This window comes from Melopsittacus undulatus, chromosome 15 (assembly GCF_012275295.1).
Source record: "Melopsittacus undulatus isolate bMelUnd1 chromosome 15, bMelUnd1.mat.Z, whole genome shotgun sequence".
Taxonomy (NCBI): domain Eukaryota; kingdom Metazoa; phylum Chordata; class Aves; order Psittaciformes; family Psittaculidae; genus Melopsittacus; species Melopsittacus undulatus.
Window position 1 is genome coordinate 2,576,362 of NC_047541.1, and position 15,622 is coordinate 2,591,983.

General features: G+C 49.3%; 1 protein-coding gene across 3 annotated transcripts in view; it reads left to right on the top strand.

The window, feature by feature from the left end:
- Positions 1-15,622, top strand: part of CDON (cell adhesion associated, oncogene regulated) — a 50,831-nt gene that overhangs the window by 20,564 nt on the left and 14,645 nt on the right. For all 3 annotated transcript variants that reach the window (XM_031043428.2, XM_034069594.1, XM_031043429.2), the window contains exons 4-13: positions 1,195-1,341; positions 1,505-1,648; positions 2,043-2,330; positions 3,133-3,402; positions 6,668-6,951; positions 8,621-8,795; positions 9,883-10,011; positions 11,550-11,756; positions 12,449-12,630; positions 14,821-14,926. In XM_031043428.2, the coding sequence (XP_030899288.2) occupies positions 1,195-1,341; positions 1,505-1,648; positions 2,043-2,330; positions 3,133-3,402; positions 6,668-6,951; positions 8,621-8,795; positions 9,883-10,011; positions 11,550-11,756; positions 12,449-12,630; positions 14,821-14,926 (1,932 nt within the window). The remainder of the gene's footprint in view (positions 1-1,194; positions 1,342-1,504; positions 1,649-2,042; positions 2,331-3,132; positions 3,403-6,667; positions 6,952-8,620; positions 8,796-9,882; positions 10,012-11,549; positions 11,757-12,448; positions 12,631-14,820; positions 14,927-15,622) is intronic.

Genomic DNA, 15,622 nt, shown 5'->3' on the forward strand with positions numbered 1-15,622 from the left:
TCTGATTTTCCAATGAAGCTTCCAAATGAAGTACAAGGTTCCCAAAAGCACCTTGAAAGAGCAGCTGAGTTCCCATGCAGTGTGTGAGAGGTTAGGAGAGATGAGTGGGAATCGTGGCTTGGGAAATAGGTGGGAGCTGCAAGTTTTCCTGTTCCCTTGTAGCATTTTATTTGGTCAATAGGTGGGGATAACCTTGTGTCCTTCTAGGGGCAAATTCCCATCTCTCAGTTCCACTGCTTCTTCTAACCAGTCTTTGGTGCTTGATCTGTAAATTACTTGATCTTAAAGGACTTCAGAAGAGGAAGGGCACAGTTCTCCACATGGGAAAGAATGGGAGTGTACTGCTCCTCCCTGAGCATGATCCGTCTGCTCGGCATAACGGGGCTGCTGAATCAGGCCTTTGTCGAGCAGGATTTGAGTGATTCCTCTGTGGGGGTCCCTCATCTATGGAGCATGTCCAGAATCCCCTGGGGAGGAAGGTTTCCTATAAGCGAGAGAAGTGAGTGTTTTGGTAGAGTGCTGACCCATAGCAAGACCCTCTCGAGAGAGCTGTAAGGGTGGCTAACGTAGAATAACTTCACAACCTGGAAGATGCTTTGAACGTGAAGGGAGTGGAAGAGCAGCTTTCAGGCTGTTCTCCTCCTTTAGAGATGTTAGCAGCAAATGAGAAGGTGCTGAGGCTTCCTGCTGGACTCGGGGTTGTGTTAATTCTAATCACAGAAAGACGATTCCATGCTTCTTGCATGCTTCCTCCTCTTGAATTGTGCTTTTGGAGCCCAGGAGTAGCACTGCAGGCTTTCCAATATCCCTGCTTGCTTTCCCGGGAACAGCTGAGGGACCTTAGGAACTATCTTTCCCCCTCACTATTCCCATACAAGAGCTGGCCCTCTCTGTAGTAAGGAAGCTTGTTTCCAGCCCCTGCTGCACTCCTGGATTGGGTTTACCCAGGAGGATGACCTTCCACTTGTCCTTGTTGAATTCCATGAGGATCTCAGCCCACTCTTCCAGCTTATCCAGGCCTTTCTGCACTTTCTCCCTTCCAAAGTGTCCACTGCCCTTCTCAGTTTGGGATCATTGGCCCCACCAGAGATGATCAGCTTGAAACCAGCTGTGTTTTACACATGAACCCCAGCTCACTGCCCTTCCCCTTCCCAAGCCATGGCTGCTCTCAACCTTCTACCAATTCCCTCCTAGGTTTAGGTGACTTTGATGGGTCGGTGAAGCCTGTTGTGGTGGCAGAGGAAGGAGGCACAGCTTTCATCGGGTGCAAGCTCCCAGAAAGCCACCCTAAAGCCCAAGTTCGCTTTCAAGTGCGAGGGAAATGGCTGGAGCAATCCAGAGGTGAGATGCTTTGTGCCAAGAGAATCATGCCTGGATTTCTGTGTGATCCTACATTTAGAATAGATTGATGTTATCTGACAAGTTGTTTAAAAATACAGAAATAAGAGGCTTTTTGGACACTAATTTAAATGTAATCTTCTTTTTCCCCTCCCCACTTGTTTAGACAACTACCTAATCCTTCCATCTGGAAACCTGCAGATTCTGAATGTATCTTTAGAAGACAAAGGATCCTATAAATGTGCAGTGTACAACCCAGTTACTCATGAGCTCAGAACAGAACTCATTGGACATAAGCTCGTAGTCACCCGTGAGTATTCATTTCAGCTTTTGGGATTGATACATGTCCAACTGGATAAATCCCATCCCTAAGGTTTTTGGTGTGAGTCTGTATAATAGAGTCTAAATACCCACTGGTCTCAGTCACCATGTGATGTAAAATCTGTGCTGTTCTATTTCCATGTTCAGTTCTTACTTCCCCCTACTGTGAGGGAGCAGCACGACTGCTTTTCCAATCCCAAGGAGCACTTAGCCCTTGTAAAGGGGATGTTGCTACTGCTTCAGTTACCAAACTGATTTTGGAGCAAGACTTAGTGTTACAACATCGCGCTAAGCCACAAGGATAAGCAGCTACCTGGGAAAGACGTTGCAAACTGGAGGATGGGATGGAGAGTGGGTGCTAAGCCTCTTCTCCTTTGTTCCAGGCTCTTCCTCAGGTGGCTTCCACATACTTCACCCCCTGGCACCCCAGAGCCTGGCAGTGCCCCAGCACAGCGCTCTGACTCTGGAGTGTGTGGTCAGTGGATCCCCTCCAGCCTCCATCCGCTGGGTTAAAGAGGGCCAGGATGTGCTGGGAAAGGGCAGGTGGAAGCTGCTGCACTCACATCTGGTGACAGACAGGCTGGAGGCATCTGACGCTGGGAATTACTCCTGCATGGTGGGAAATGAATTTGGAGCAGTGAAATACGTGAACTACTCACTTACTATACTTGGTAAGAACTGAAGTACGATTTGTGTGCAGGCTGTGGATGTTTTGTCTCCTTGCTGGCTTTGGCACCTGGTTGCAAACAGCCCAAAGTTCTTTGTCAACCTAAGCACATCAAAATAAAGAGTAAAGATAGGTTCACAATGACCAGATCTCACCATGTCTCCCAAGCTAAGATCCATAACTATTTATCTCTTGGAATCCTTCACAGTCTGAAACACTTAACAGTGAGGGATAATAAACTCTGCTGCTCTATTTATTTTCATGCAGAGTGCCAAATGTAGATGGGATTCAATGTCCAAAACGTGCCAGAGATCAGCTGTTTCTCTTTTGAGCTGGTGTGTAAGCAGGAAGCTGGCGAGGTGATAGGTTTGGATGAGGACAAAACCAAAAAGGAAAGAAATCCATTTGGCTGCAAGTAGTTTGTGATCTCCCTTCTCCTTTGTAGCAAGTTTTCCTGTTGTTTGAGGGCTTTGCATCCATGACTGTAAATACTTGCTTTTGAAGCGTATAAACTCAGCAAGCAGGTTGTTGATGCACAAAAAGCCTTTTGTTAGGGGATGTTATGAGAGAATTGCTTTGAATATACAGGTGGTTTATTTGCAGTATTAAGCCAAACATATGACTGCTTGGGACAGAAGGGAGAGACCATTAAAGGAAGGATGTATGTGGGGAAAACCAGCTTTAGGCTGGGTACAACTAGAAGCACATGGGGCTTGCTTGGCCTTTGTATGTGCTTTGTACAAAGGCAGGACTCTTGTCAGGACTTAGGCTAAGATCAACATGTGGTGGTTTATTTCCCTTTCTAGAACCCGCTTCCATCTCCAAGGGACTGCAAGAGGAAACGGTGGCTGCTGGAGCCACTGTGCACTTCTGGTGTGATGTTGATGGAAGCCCTGCTCCAACCCTCACTTGGTTCCACAATGCAGCTCCCATCCATCCCTCTCCACGACATCTGCCAATGGGAAGCAGCCTGCGGATCCATGGTGTCACCCAGGAGGACTCTGGCTTGTACCAGTGTGTAGCAGACAACAGGGTTGGATTTGCACAGTCCACCGGCAGACTCCATGTCCAGCCAGGTAGGAGCACTTTGAGAACTCACACTAAGCATTTGTGCTTCAAGGTTTATTCTCTTTTATTCCCCTGCTATGTTCTGTATCAATTTGTTCCTGACCACTGTTAATAGCAGATCTTACAACGAAAGTGCTTTCAGTTGGGTTTTAAGAGATGTGGGTATTTCTGGGGTAAAGCTTATCCAGCTCCAACCCCTGCCATGGGCAGGGACCCTTTCCACTGGAGCAGCTGCTCCAAGCCCCATTCAACCTGGCCTTGAGCACTGCCAGGGATGGGGCAGCCACAGCTTCTCAGACATTGAGAGGTTCAATGAAGAACTGGTGCCAGGTAACACTTCCGAAGCACCTGAGTGACCTAAGCAGTGCAGTTCTTTTAGTGGTAGGATGAACTGGAGCAGCCCAGCCTCACGGCTCATTCCCTGCTGCAAGCACAGAGTCAGAGAGTTTATTTGGCTGAAAAGATGTCTTTTTCCCCCTCTTTCCTGCTGGATCTGTTCCACAGCATGATTCACTGCACACTCCTCAAAGCGGGCAGGGCAACTTCAGCTGCCATCATAGTGAGAAACCACCAAAATGCAAAATGATAGCCTAAGGATCCTCTACCCACAGCCCTTATTTTAAGTCTGTTTTAGACAGCTGGGTGGCTGCATCCATGGCCGTAGCTGTGTTCAGAGAAGCCAGGAAGCAGCTCCTGGGAATGGGATCTCTTTGCACAATGCAGACGAAAACCAGTGTGAACCTGGGGTATGCCAGTGGGTTGAAAGCTGCTGGTGTGCTTGCACCCAGTGTCGAGAAGCGTATAGAAGAACAGGCAGAGGGGCTGTAGAATGTGGCAGATGGGGTTGTAGGGCTGGGAATAGTTCGTGCAGGAGGAGAATCGGAAAAGGTGAGGGCTCAAAATGAGGGAAGGACACAATAGTGAGCTGTGAAATACTGCATGTTACAGAGAAGGCGAGTAAGAGTGATGTGGGGATAGGACAAGGGGTTTTAACCTGCCCGAGGGGAGACTGAGCTGAGCTCTTAGGCACAAGCTCTTCCCATTGAGGGTGCTGAGGTGCTGGCACAGGGTGCCCAGAGAAGCTGTGGCTGCCCCATCCCTGGCAGTGCTCAAGGCCAGGTTGGACACAGGGGCTTGGAGCAGCTGCTGCAGTGGAAGGGGTCCCTGCCTGTGGCAGGGGTTGGAACTGGATGAGCTTTAAGGTCCCTTCCAATGCAAACCAGTCTGGGACTCTGTGGAAAGCTATGAATACATTCTTTTACCACCCAGATTTGGGACATTCAGTCCTCTGGATGCTGCTGGAGGCAGGACTTTGGGTGCCTTTGGCCTGAGCCTGCATGGTACCACTCATGTTCCACAGCGGGGCCGAGAAGGAAGAGTCCCAGCGGCAAAGGGGAAAGGGACGGCACAAAAAGCCACTAAAGGCCAAAAAAAGTTGCATAATGACAAAGCATCCAGAGGAGCCTCATGTGCTGGCTTCTGTGGGTAGTGATTATGCCAGAACTCAGCATCCGCGTCGCTCCATGGCAATTGTTACCCAGGGCTTGTTTCCCAAAGCCAAGTGACAGCCTCCTTCCCGGTTGCTGACGACTCCCCCCCGGCAGCAATAAACACAGCCCTGACTGCAGGTCTCCTGTCACCAGCTGAAACCACAACTCATTCTCCACACTCAAGAGCCCGTTTCCCCCGCGCTGGCGGGTGTCAAACCACACTGTGCCCACCCTCAAACCCTCTGGGTCCACCACAGCCCTTCTGCCTCCGCGACCGGCTCCGGCATTTGGTTCCAATATTAACACCCTTTCCCACTGCTTCACTGACAGTCATGGATACCCTTTCCCTGGGAGCCGGTTCTGGGGGTGTCTGATGTCTTAAGCAAACTCCATCTGGCTTTAGGGATGTCCTCCCTGCCGTTGTTCCTTCCTTCCCGGCTCTGCCTTTGGTGGCGTTGCTGGATAATGGGAAGGAACAAACAAGGAATACTCACTGCGAGTGTGGCTTCAATTTGAAAAGAGAATTTTCCTCCCCAGCTTTCTTCAAAAGTGGCCAAAAATAGCAGCCACACTTGCTGCTGGTATTTTAATGGAGGTTGGGAGGAATCCGAGTCAGGCAGGCGAACACTGCGCCGAGGCTTTACATTACCAAGGAATCTGTTTGTTTTGTAAACCAAGTTCCCTTCATTCCCTTCCCCTTCCAGACCCCGGCACGTAACATAAACCTACACAAATCTGAAAGGCTGGGAAGGGAGAAGAACATCTGGCAGGGCCGGAGCTGCACCACTTCCCAGCCCCTTCTGCTTTAAACACTGACATTTACTCGTCCTGGATAATCTCAGATGTCCAACCTGCCACCCCTTTCCTGCCTGGAATGCTGACAGCATCGGCGCAGCAGTGCTTTTGGACTCCCAAACCCATCATATTATAGATATATATGTAATTATTTTTTCATACCAGGAAAAGTAAATAGGATGGAGGAGGCAGGAGCAGGATTTCTAGGAATGCCATGGTATTAAATTCCGGGTTAGATCTGCCTGTAAACTGAGTTTAGTCCCAAACGAAGCAGGCGAGTCCTGCAGCTTTCAAAGCTGATGGAAATTACAGCTGAAACCTCAGAAAGGGAGGCAGGAGAATGTCCTCTTGTGTGCACGCCAGCTCGGGCCATGAAGAGTTCCTTGTACCACTGCAGGCAGTTAAAATTACTCCATTGGTGTCACGAGTTTAGGTGTATATTTATTATTTCTTGGCTCTCAACATGCGTTGCCCCTCATTGCTCAGAGGTGGGAGTCAAGCCGGGCCTGCAGTCCTTGTGTTTCAGGGTTTGTCTCTCTGGTCCTCTGAAAACCAAACCCAAACCAAAAAGTACACTAAAAACCACTGTTCTGCCCTGAAAACGCAGCCTTGTGGGGTCAGGGCTGCACAAGCATCTCCTGGAGTGGCTCTTTGCAGCAGTGCTTGTTTGGGAATGTCACACTTGGAATCATAGAATCATCACTGCTTTGGGTGGAAAGCACCTCAAAGCTCATCCAGCTCCAACCCCTTCCACTGGAGCAGCTGCTCCAAGCTCCCGTGTCCAACCTGGCCTTGAGCACTGCCAGGGATGGGGCAGCCACAGCTTCTCTCACCCTGTGCCAGCGCCTCAGCACCCTCATAGGGAAGAGCTTCTGCCTAAGTTCCAACCTAAATCCCCCCTGTTTAAATATGAAATGATTTAGTGTCCTCTTGCTGTGGGGTGAACATACAGCACCATGGAGATGTAACCGTGCTCCTCCCTTTGCAGCCCCTTCAGACACTGCCATGGAAGCAGAAGAACCATCTCCTGTGGACACCGCACAGCACGATGGTGACCTCGGTGCACCAGCAGCATTCCCGAGCTCGCCTCCGACCAAACTCCCTTTGGATGCAGCTGCCACGGATAAAGGCTGGAGTGGAGCCTCTGCCCCCGAGGCCCCCATCATCCTCAGCCCCCCACAGACCCCGAAGCCGGACACCTACACCCTGGTGTGGCGTGCGGGGCGCGATGGGGGCCTGCCCATCAATGCCTACTTTGTCAAGTACCGCAAGGTAACACCTCCCCACTGTGGTGTCCTCCTGTTGTAGGGTGCTCAAGAGCTGGTTGTTGCTGCAGTGTTGGGGTTAACAGCGTAAGGGACATGGGGTATGGTTGAAGCACATAGGTGGCCACACAGGCAGCTCCTGTGGAGGTGACTGAAGTCACAGGGATGCTGTTCTAACAGTTTTAAGTGAGATTCATACAGCAGAGCCCTGGGTTTGAGTCCCTTTATGTATTATTATGGTCTATGGGGAATGGGGCTGAGGGGTGAGGTTCAAAATGCATTTGTGTGAGGGAGCAAGCTTGGATCTTTCAAGGGAGGTTGAGGTGGGAAGGGAAGCTGTTAATCTGACATGTCAGAGTTTGCAGTTCTACCTCCTGAGCTCTATTAGAACTTACTATACCCGAAGGTGAGCTAAAGCTTCAGAAGCAGGTACCCATCATATCCTCATATTGACAGTAACACCAGTAGCAAGCAATGCGTGTGCCCCTTCTCTCAGGCAAACAGCTCCCTGCATGGCAAAGTCGTTTGGTTTATTTGTCATAAGCTTTTTAATCCTCCACATCCTGATCTTGTCTTAGCCTGGAGGGAACGCTCAGGTTTTTGACCTTTTAGTTCCTGAAACCCCAGTGCCAAAGGGTGTTGCTGCAGTTTCTCATTCAGAGGTGCTGGGTGCGCATGAGCACTGAAAGCTTAGAATGCTTCTTTGACCTTTTTGATGCTTACCCTTCACTCATACCGATCCTTTCCCCACTAAATGTGCTCACTCATGCGTTGCTCAGTAGGCAGTTTGCTGTGGGCTCTTTAGGGTGGTGTTTTCTTTGTGCTGTCCAATTGTTTTATGGATTTCCCTCTTTTATATATCAAAAATAAGGGAATAAAAGCCTTAGGAGTTGTTGCTTCAGAAGAAAACGCTTGCACAAAGCCCTCTGCCCTAACCTTTGATAATCCCCAGCGTCCAGATCTGCCTTCGATGTTTTATTAAGGTCTTATATTGTTTAGGAGTTTATTTTTGGTAGAATCTTTGCCTTTTCCATTGGGATTTGGGGTAATGTTCTCCTGCAAAGGTCACGCATTAAGAGGCTACCCTGAATCTCTCTTCTTTCTTCAGTGGAGCTGGTGATTTCACTGGTAAAGAAAAAGTGGGGTTTTACTAAAAAGAAAAGGGAAACGTGCATTAAGAAAACCCAAATCTTGGTCTCCCTGGTGGCTTCCTCTTTTCCAGTCTCCAGAACTAACAGAGACACACTTTTCATTGCCCATTTTAGCCAATAAATGCCCCAGTGCAGGAAAAGCTGGAACATCTCCTCATTAGAGTGCTGAGTCCAGCCCTTGGATGTCACACACACAGCTGAAGGCTCTTGGAGTCTTTAAACATCACTTGGTCTCTTGCTGGTTTTTAGCCATGACTGAAAATGATCATTTTTTCCCTCAAAACAAGTGTGTGAATATGTGTGGAGAGAGAAAACCAATTGAGTTTAGTGAAGGAGCATGAGGAAAGTGGTTGCAAAAGTGCAGATTTGTGGCAAGAAACACTTGGAGCCAACCTCAGTAGAGCAAAACCTGAGCAGTTCTGCCAAGGGGCTCTGGGGGTGTGAAAGCTTTGAGGGATTTGAGCAATCCATTGTGCTCCGCACCCTTCCCCACTGATGCTGAGCCTTGTCCCCTGTCCCATGCAGCTGGATGACAGCACTGGCCTGGTGGGGAGCTGGCACACGGTGCGGGTACCAGGCAGTGAGAACGAGCTGAGGCTCACGGAGCTGGAGCCCTCCAGCCTCTACGAGGTGCTGATGGTGGCGAGGAGCGCGGTGGGTGAGGGGCAGCCTGCCATGCTGACCTTCCGCACCAGCAAAGGTGGGTGCAGCACCACATCCCTGGGTCCTGGGCCTTCCAGGAGCCATTCATTCCAATGACATCAACTGTGTGTTGTCTGCTAAGCCATGGGCAGAGGGTTCTGTGGTTTATTGCTAAGGAACCAGCGCTGTTGGTAAGTAGAAGCTATTAAAAGCTTGGTAATATTATTTTGGGGATGATGATTCAGGTTTCTCCACCTCTTGCTTCAAGGAGCTCAGTCAGGGAGCAGCCAGCCCTTGTTCTGCTTTATTCAGTGTATCACAAACGACACTGTGGGCAGCATCCAGTCTTCACAGAGCAGCAGCCCTCTTCTGGTTTGCTCTGCAGTGAGATCCCTCTGCAGAGCAGAACCCAGCTGGTTTGATAGTTGCGTGCAGACAGCAACAAGCAGAAGAGCCTTTCTAATCAAAGCAGCCTTTTTGCTTTCCAGCATGGATGCTGGTGGCTGTACTCTGAAGCATGCAAACTATAGTTTTGATACCAAGAATGGGATAGCTTAACATTTTTATTAAGAATGTTATGTATTGGGGAATTCATTATACTGCTACAGGCCAGAAGTCCATGTGCCCAGTGTCCTGGGCAAACTGTGGTCAAATGCAGCTTCCATCATATTTTATTGAGCCTCTTTCTCTAGATGTGGATTTCAGTGTCCAGTTTTAGAATCTTGGAATAGTTTAGGTTGGAAAGGACCTTAAAACCCATCCAGTCCCAACCCCCTGATGATAAGGGACACTTTCCACTAGAGCAGGTTGCTCCAAGCCCATCTTCTCCAAGCTGAATAATCCCAACTCTCAGCCTGCCTGGTTTCACCACCTGCTGTGAGTTCCTATGAGAGTGGGCTTTGAAACCTGGGCAGGAGCTGGTGGCATCACCACAAAGTGCAGTATTGCGGATGGGCAGTCACTTACCCACAGCACAAGAGGCCCTGGGCTAACAGGGGAAGTCTCCTTTTGCTCCCTTGGCTGTTTAGCTTGTGGTTTGGATCCAGGGCTTTAGTCTCATGGAATGAGCATAGTGTGAGAGGCAGTGAGCAGTGTTTTCTGATCCAGTGCCTGAGCTGACACACTCTGGATCAAATCTTTCTTAGAGAGAACATCATCCTCCAAGAACACCCAGGCTCCATCCCCTCCCGTGGGCATTCCCAAACATCCCCTGGTTCATGAGGGCACAAACACTTTTGGTGTCATCCTGCCGGACCTCTCTCGACACAGTGGAGGTGAGTGAATGGATGGTTTGTAATCCATGTAGTGTTAATTACAGCTCTAGGTGTTTGTATGTCCTCTTCTAGCTCCTGTTTATTCCATAAGGCTCCTTTGTTACTGGTATGTTTCCTGTCTGGTCTTCTAGGAGAGAGGTCACATACCGGATAGATTTTGTGGTGTTCTGTGTGTCTCCAGAGTAAAGGTTGCCTGATTCCAGGCAGCATTCTAAGTACCTGCCTTGATACCTCAGGTTTCCACAGCAACATGAAGTCACCATAGAAGTAGCACATTTCTTACAGCCTCCAGTGTCTGTGGTGGGGTATTTGAAGCTGTGAGTTCAGCAAATGCATGCCCTTATCTAGAAAACATACAGTATTTCCAAGGATGCTGTTACCCATGTGTGTGGCTCTCAAAACCCAAGAGGTTCCTGAATAACCCATGTTCTTGCTGCTCACTGACATTGCTTTCTGCTAAATACCCTGGTTTCCTCTTCCACTGTGAGAGAAAGAGGAAAAGGGGAAACAGAGAATGGCTGTGGGAGGCTTTTAAGATCTCAAAGTGGATTATATCTGCTCTGAATGTTTTTCTGGAGCTTCCCAGGGATGGGCTTGTTTCTGATGGCAGGAAGATAGAAGAGCTTGTGATCTTGAGCCTGGTTTCCAGTAAAAACAGCATGTTTATAGTCCTTTTTCTCACACCCCAGCCTTTGAACTCACTGAGCTGACTGAGGCAGATTTACTCAGGAGCTGAGATCTCAGAGGTCACTTGGTATCTAAAATTAAGGGTAAACCCAAAGGTGAATGGAGAGGTTCAAGGAGCTGAGCATCACATGCTTGGGGCAGTGCTGAATAGCAGTGGAGCCACACAAGGGGCACCTTTCATGTGCCTGGCTGCCAATGATCAGCCTGTTCCCAAAGCTCTGCTTGCTGTTCCTTGCTCCCTTCCTCCTCTCATCAGTGACCAGCTCCCTAGTGATGAATACAAGCTGCTTTAGTAAAGCCTTATGGCTCTTGTCGGTCATGAGAGTGGTTGTAAGCAGATGTACTAACACCACCTCTCTCCCTTCTCTCTGTTTCACTGCTGTCTGTAACTTCAAGTGAGTTCAGTAAGTATATGGCTTGTCGCATGCTTTCTTTGCTTTCCCTTCTCATTTCCCCACCATATAGTGCGGATGGGTTGAAGCCACACTGGGGCTGGGGGAGTTCTGGTGTTTTGATAGGGATAACCATGATTTTCCTCTTATGTTTCCACCTCCATGTAGAGATGGGTTGGGCAAGTGCAATACCATAGACTGGTTGGGGTTGGGAGGGACCTTAAAGACGTCTAGTTCTAACGATCTCATTTTTGATGATTATATGGATAAGTTGGTGCTTGTTTTCTGCTCTTCAACCATCCCTTCTAGAAAGAGCAAGAGAAGTAGTTGCTACAGGAGGATTTAAGATCCTCCTTGTTATATTATACCTTAACCATTAGCAATCAGCTTAAATGGTGGCTACAGAAAATGAAGGTGGAGGTGACTCCAGTCCTCTGGTAACTGAGTTTCTCATTTCAGTTCCTGAAGCTCCTGACAGACCCACGATCTCCACAGCATCGGAGTCATCTGTCTATGTGACATGGATCCCACGAGCAAATGGGGGCTCCCCAATTACTGCCTTCAAGGTGGAGTACAAGCGCCTGGGCCGGAGCAGCGACTGGCTCGTGGCAGCTGACAACATCTCTCCTTCCAAGCTCTCTGTGGAAGTCCGGAACTTGGAGCCAGGTCTTGCAATGATCCTTCCTTCACCTCAGCTGATGCTGCTGTTGTTGTTGTTCGGGTGGCTGCAACTGTTCCGTTGTTCCCTTTAACCTCTGCTTGGATTATCCTGTTTCTGGTAGTTAGCTGGGGGGTTTAATGTGGAATAGGAGCTCACTGCATGAATTCAAGTTGATTTCTGGCTTTCCAAGTGGAAAAACCCACCGGGATAATTTAATACTTGTTCATGTGGAGAAGAGGGTTGTGTATTTTTGCTATTTTTAACTTAATTGTCCTTCTAGTAAATACTCAGAATGCAGAGAGAGAAATGCACTAATGGAAAAACATCTGCCCTGACTTCTGGTGTCCAGCCCTGAAAGCTCAGGGAGAGGATGCAGGAACAGAGGGAACAGATGATGATGATGATGGGTATCCTTTGAAGCCTCTGCTTGGTGCCCACCAGTTTTCAGTTTAAGACTTACGGATGCATCATCATCCAAAAAGCCTTTGGATTTTTCTAGAGTGACTTCCCCTAATTGCTTTCAGAGGCTGTTTATCTTTCTGATGACCACATTAGTCTGTGGCAACAAGTCCAATGCTCTTTTCTAACTGGCTGTTGTGCAGAAAGACTTCCTAATCTGTTTAGTCTCTCCTTGAAGCCTCTTTCTAGTGCTTGTTTTGCTACTACATCATCTTTCTTCCACTTTTTCCCTTAAAAGGAGAGATGTACAGGTTCCGTGTGATTGCAGTGAACAACTATGGGGAGAGCCCACGCAGCGCAGCATCCCGCCCCTACCAAGTAGCTGGGTTTACCAGCCGCTTCTCCAACCGGCCCATCACAGGACCTCACATTGCTTATACCGAAGCCATCAGTGACACACAGATCATGTTGAAGTGGACGGTAGGTATCACTGTCTCCTGTTCTTCTCACAGTTGTAGACCAGTTTTTACTGCTGTGGATCTTAAGATTCAAGGACTGGAGCTGATGGCAGAGCAGCAAGTGGTGGTTTTCTGCACTGAGACTCCTAGGAGGGGCTAAGGCACTTCACACAGAATCACAGAATCCTTATGTATCACTTCATCCTTGTGTAGTGGGATTGAGTTACAGAATCCCAGCCTGCTTTGGGTTGAAGGGACCTTAAAGCTCATCCAGCTCCAACCCCTGCCACAGGCAGGGACCCCTTCCACTGGAGCAGCTGCTCCAAGCCCCTGTGTCCAACCTGGCCTTGAGCACTGCCAGGGATGGGGCAGCCACAGCTTCTCTGGACACCCTGTGCCAGCGCCTCAGCACCCTCACAGGGAACAGCTTCTGCCTCAGAGCTCAGCTCAGTCTCCCCTCGGGCAGGTTCAAGCCATTCCCCTTGTCCTGTCCCTACAGGCCCTTGTCCCAAGCCCCTCTCCCAGTTTCCTGCAGCCTCTATAGGCACTGGAGCTGCTCTCAGGTCTCCCCTTCAGGAGCCTTCTCTTGTCCAGGGTGAGCCAGCCCAGAGCACAGCAGAGGGGCAGGATCCCCTCCCTGAGCTGCTGCTCATGCTCTGGGGGTGCCCCCAGCACATGGGTTTGTTCTGGGCTCAAGCGCCCACTGAAGCTGGGTCATGGGGAGCTGCTCCTCACCCAACCCCAAGTGCCTCTCCTCAGGACTGCTCTCAATGAATTGGATAGCTCATGTGCAATACCCTCTGCAGCTCCTTGCCCCCATTTATGACCCTTTAGACCCAGCCTCTTGGTTGATCACTGCCCTTTGTCCCGTCTCCCAGCTTCCCCCCTCGCCTTCCCTTTCCAGCTCCCCAGGGATGCTTCAGGCACCTCCTCCGGTTACACCAGATGTGAGCCCAACTGCAGCCGCCTCAGTCCACCTGCTTTGGCACAGACATACCAGGAGGCACCAGTGGGCTTAACTCTGTCCCAAGCCCTGCTCATGCCAGAGCTGTGCACAAGTTGGCTTCGTTTCCTGCAGTTCCTGCTGCTTTTGTCAATCCAGGCTGTGGTGGAAGCGGGAGCTGAGCTGAAAGCCTGCACCCAACAGAGGTTTCATGTGAGAGGAGCGTTTGCCTTTCCCTTCTTACCTCGTCTTCTGTAAACAAGTACTTTAAAGTCCTTATTGAAAGCCACAGAAATCCTTTGCTCTTGTTTTGAAATCCAACCCCCAGTATACTTTGGAGGATTTAATGTGTCGAGTTCCCAGTGTTAGTTTGCTCTGCGCGCTCAGCCTGAAGAGATGTTAAGGATAATAAACTTCAAATAACCTCTCGTTCCTCAGGAGGCTGCAGAGCTTGGAGTGAAACATTCTCCAGCTGAATTGAGAGCGACCTTCACTCTTGCTGAAGTAAAAACAGTCTTAACTTTTCCATTCCCATTAATCACACAGATCTGCAGGCCCTTCGTGGTCAAACCCTAATGGAGGGTTTGGACAGGGGTGTGGGAGGAAAGTGTCAGCCCCAGTTCAGCCTCTTGTCCCCTCCTTTGTCAGCTGGTTCAAGGAGCTGGGTGGCAGAGCACCCTCCAGCAGCCCCCTTCTCAGCTTCTCTGGGCAGTGAATATTCCTGTTGTAGCATCTGCACAAACCTCCCTCTGCACAACCCTGCTCCAAACCCCACATATTTCAAGGTGATAGATACTTAGAGATGACAGCTCAACAGGACTTGATTATTTCCTATGGAGCCAGGCTGGGAGAGCTGGGCTGGGGCAGCTTGAAGAAGAGAAGGCTCCTGAAGGAGAGACCTGAGAGCAGCTCCAGTGCCTAAAGGGGCTGCAGGAAACCTGGAGAGGGGCTTTGGACAAGGGATGTAGGGACAGGCCAAGGGGAATGGCTTGAACCTGCCCAAGAGAGGGGAGACTGAGCTGAGCTCTGAGGCAGAAGCTGTTCCCTATGAGGGTGCTGAGGCGCTGGCACAGGGTGCCCAGAGCAGCTGTGGCTGCCCCATCCCTGGCAGTGCTCAAGGCCAGGTTGGACACAGGGGCTTGGAGCAGCTGCTCCAGTGGAAGGTGTCCCTGCCCATGGCAGGGGTTGGAGCTGGAGGAGCTTTAAGGTCCCTTCCAAACCATTCTGTGCTTCTGTTTCTCTAACCCAGTCCCTATAACTCTCTTTCAGTACATAACATCGAGCAACAACAACACACCCATCCAAGGGTTTTACATCTACTATCGCCCTACGGACAGCGACAACGACAGTGACTACAAGAGGGATGTTGTGGAAGGTACTGTGCAATGTACACGTGCTGCAGAACACCACTCCATGGGGAAGAACATCCTGTAGCCATGTTGGCTGTGTTTATATGAAATCTAAACTGCTTTTCCCAAATGAAGTCATTACAGTATATTTCACCCAAGTAGCTGTTTCAACTCCATCACATCAAGTTCTGCCCACACATGAGCTTGTTTCTTCCTTCTGAAGTCTCTTCTGCATGGAAGCTTGAGCACTAAATGCTGACTTTTGGTTTTATCTTGCTATGCTGCTGGAAATCCTCACTGCAGGTCTATTTAAACTGGTTTAGCTTCAAGTAGTTGAGAGAAAGCAGCGTACATGAGATTTAACCCAGGGTAAGAGTGTCCTAATAACTGCCTGCTCTTCAAATGATTTATTCCAGCACAGATACTCTACACTGCATAGTAGCATTGTGTGTAATTGCCCTCCCCTTACCTTGCTTAATTGCTTACCCTGCTACCAACCTGCAACCAAGTTGCTTTTCACCTCCAGTGCTGTAATAGCTGCAAGCACAGGTATGTTTGTGCTTCGTTTTGCCTTTTAATCAGGTTATTTTTTCCCCTTGTGCCCATGAGATCATCATTTTCCTGGAAGAACTTATTAGATAATGTCTCTGTTAGCCCCGAAATGGAAAACCCTGTTAAAAATACTCCACGTCCTTATTGCCTGGGCTGAGTAAACTCAGTGA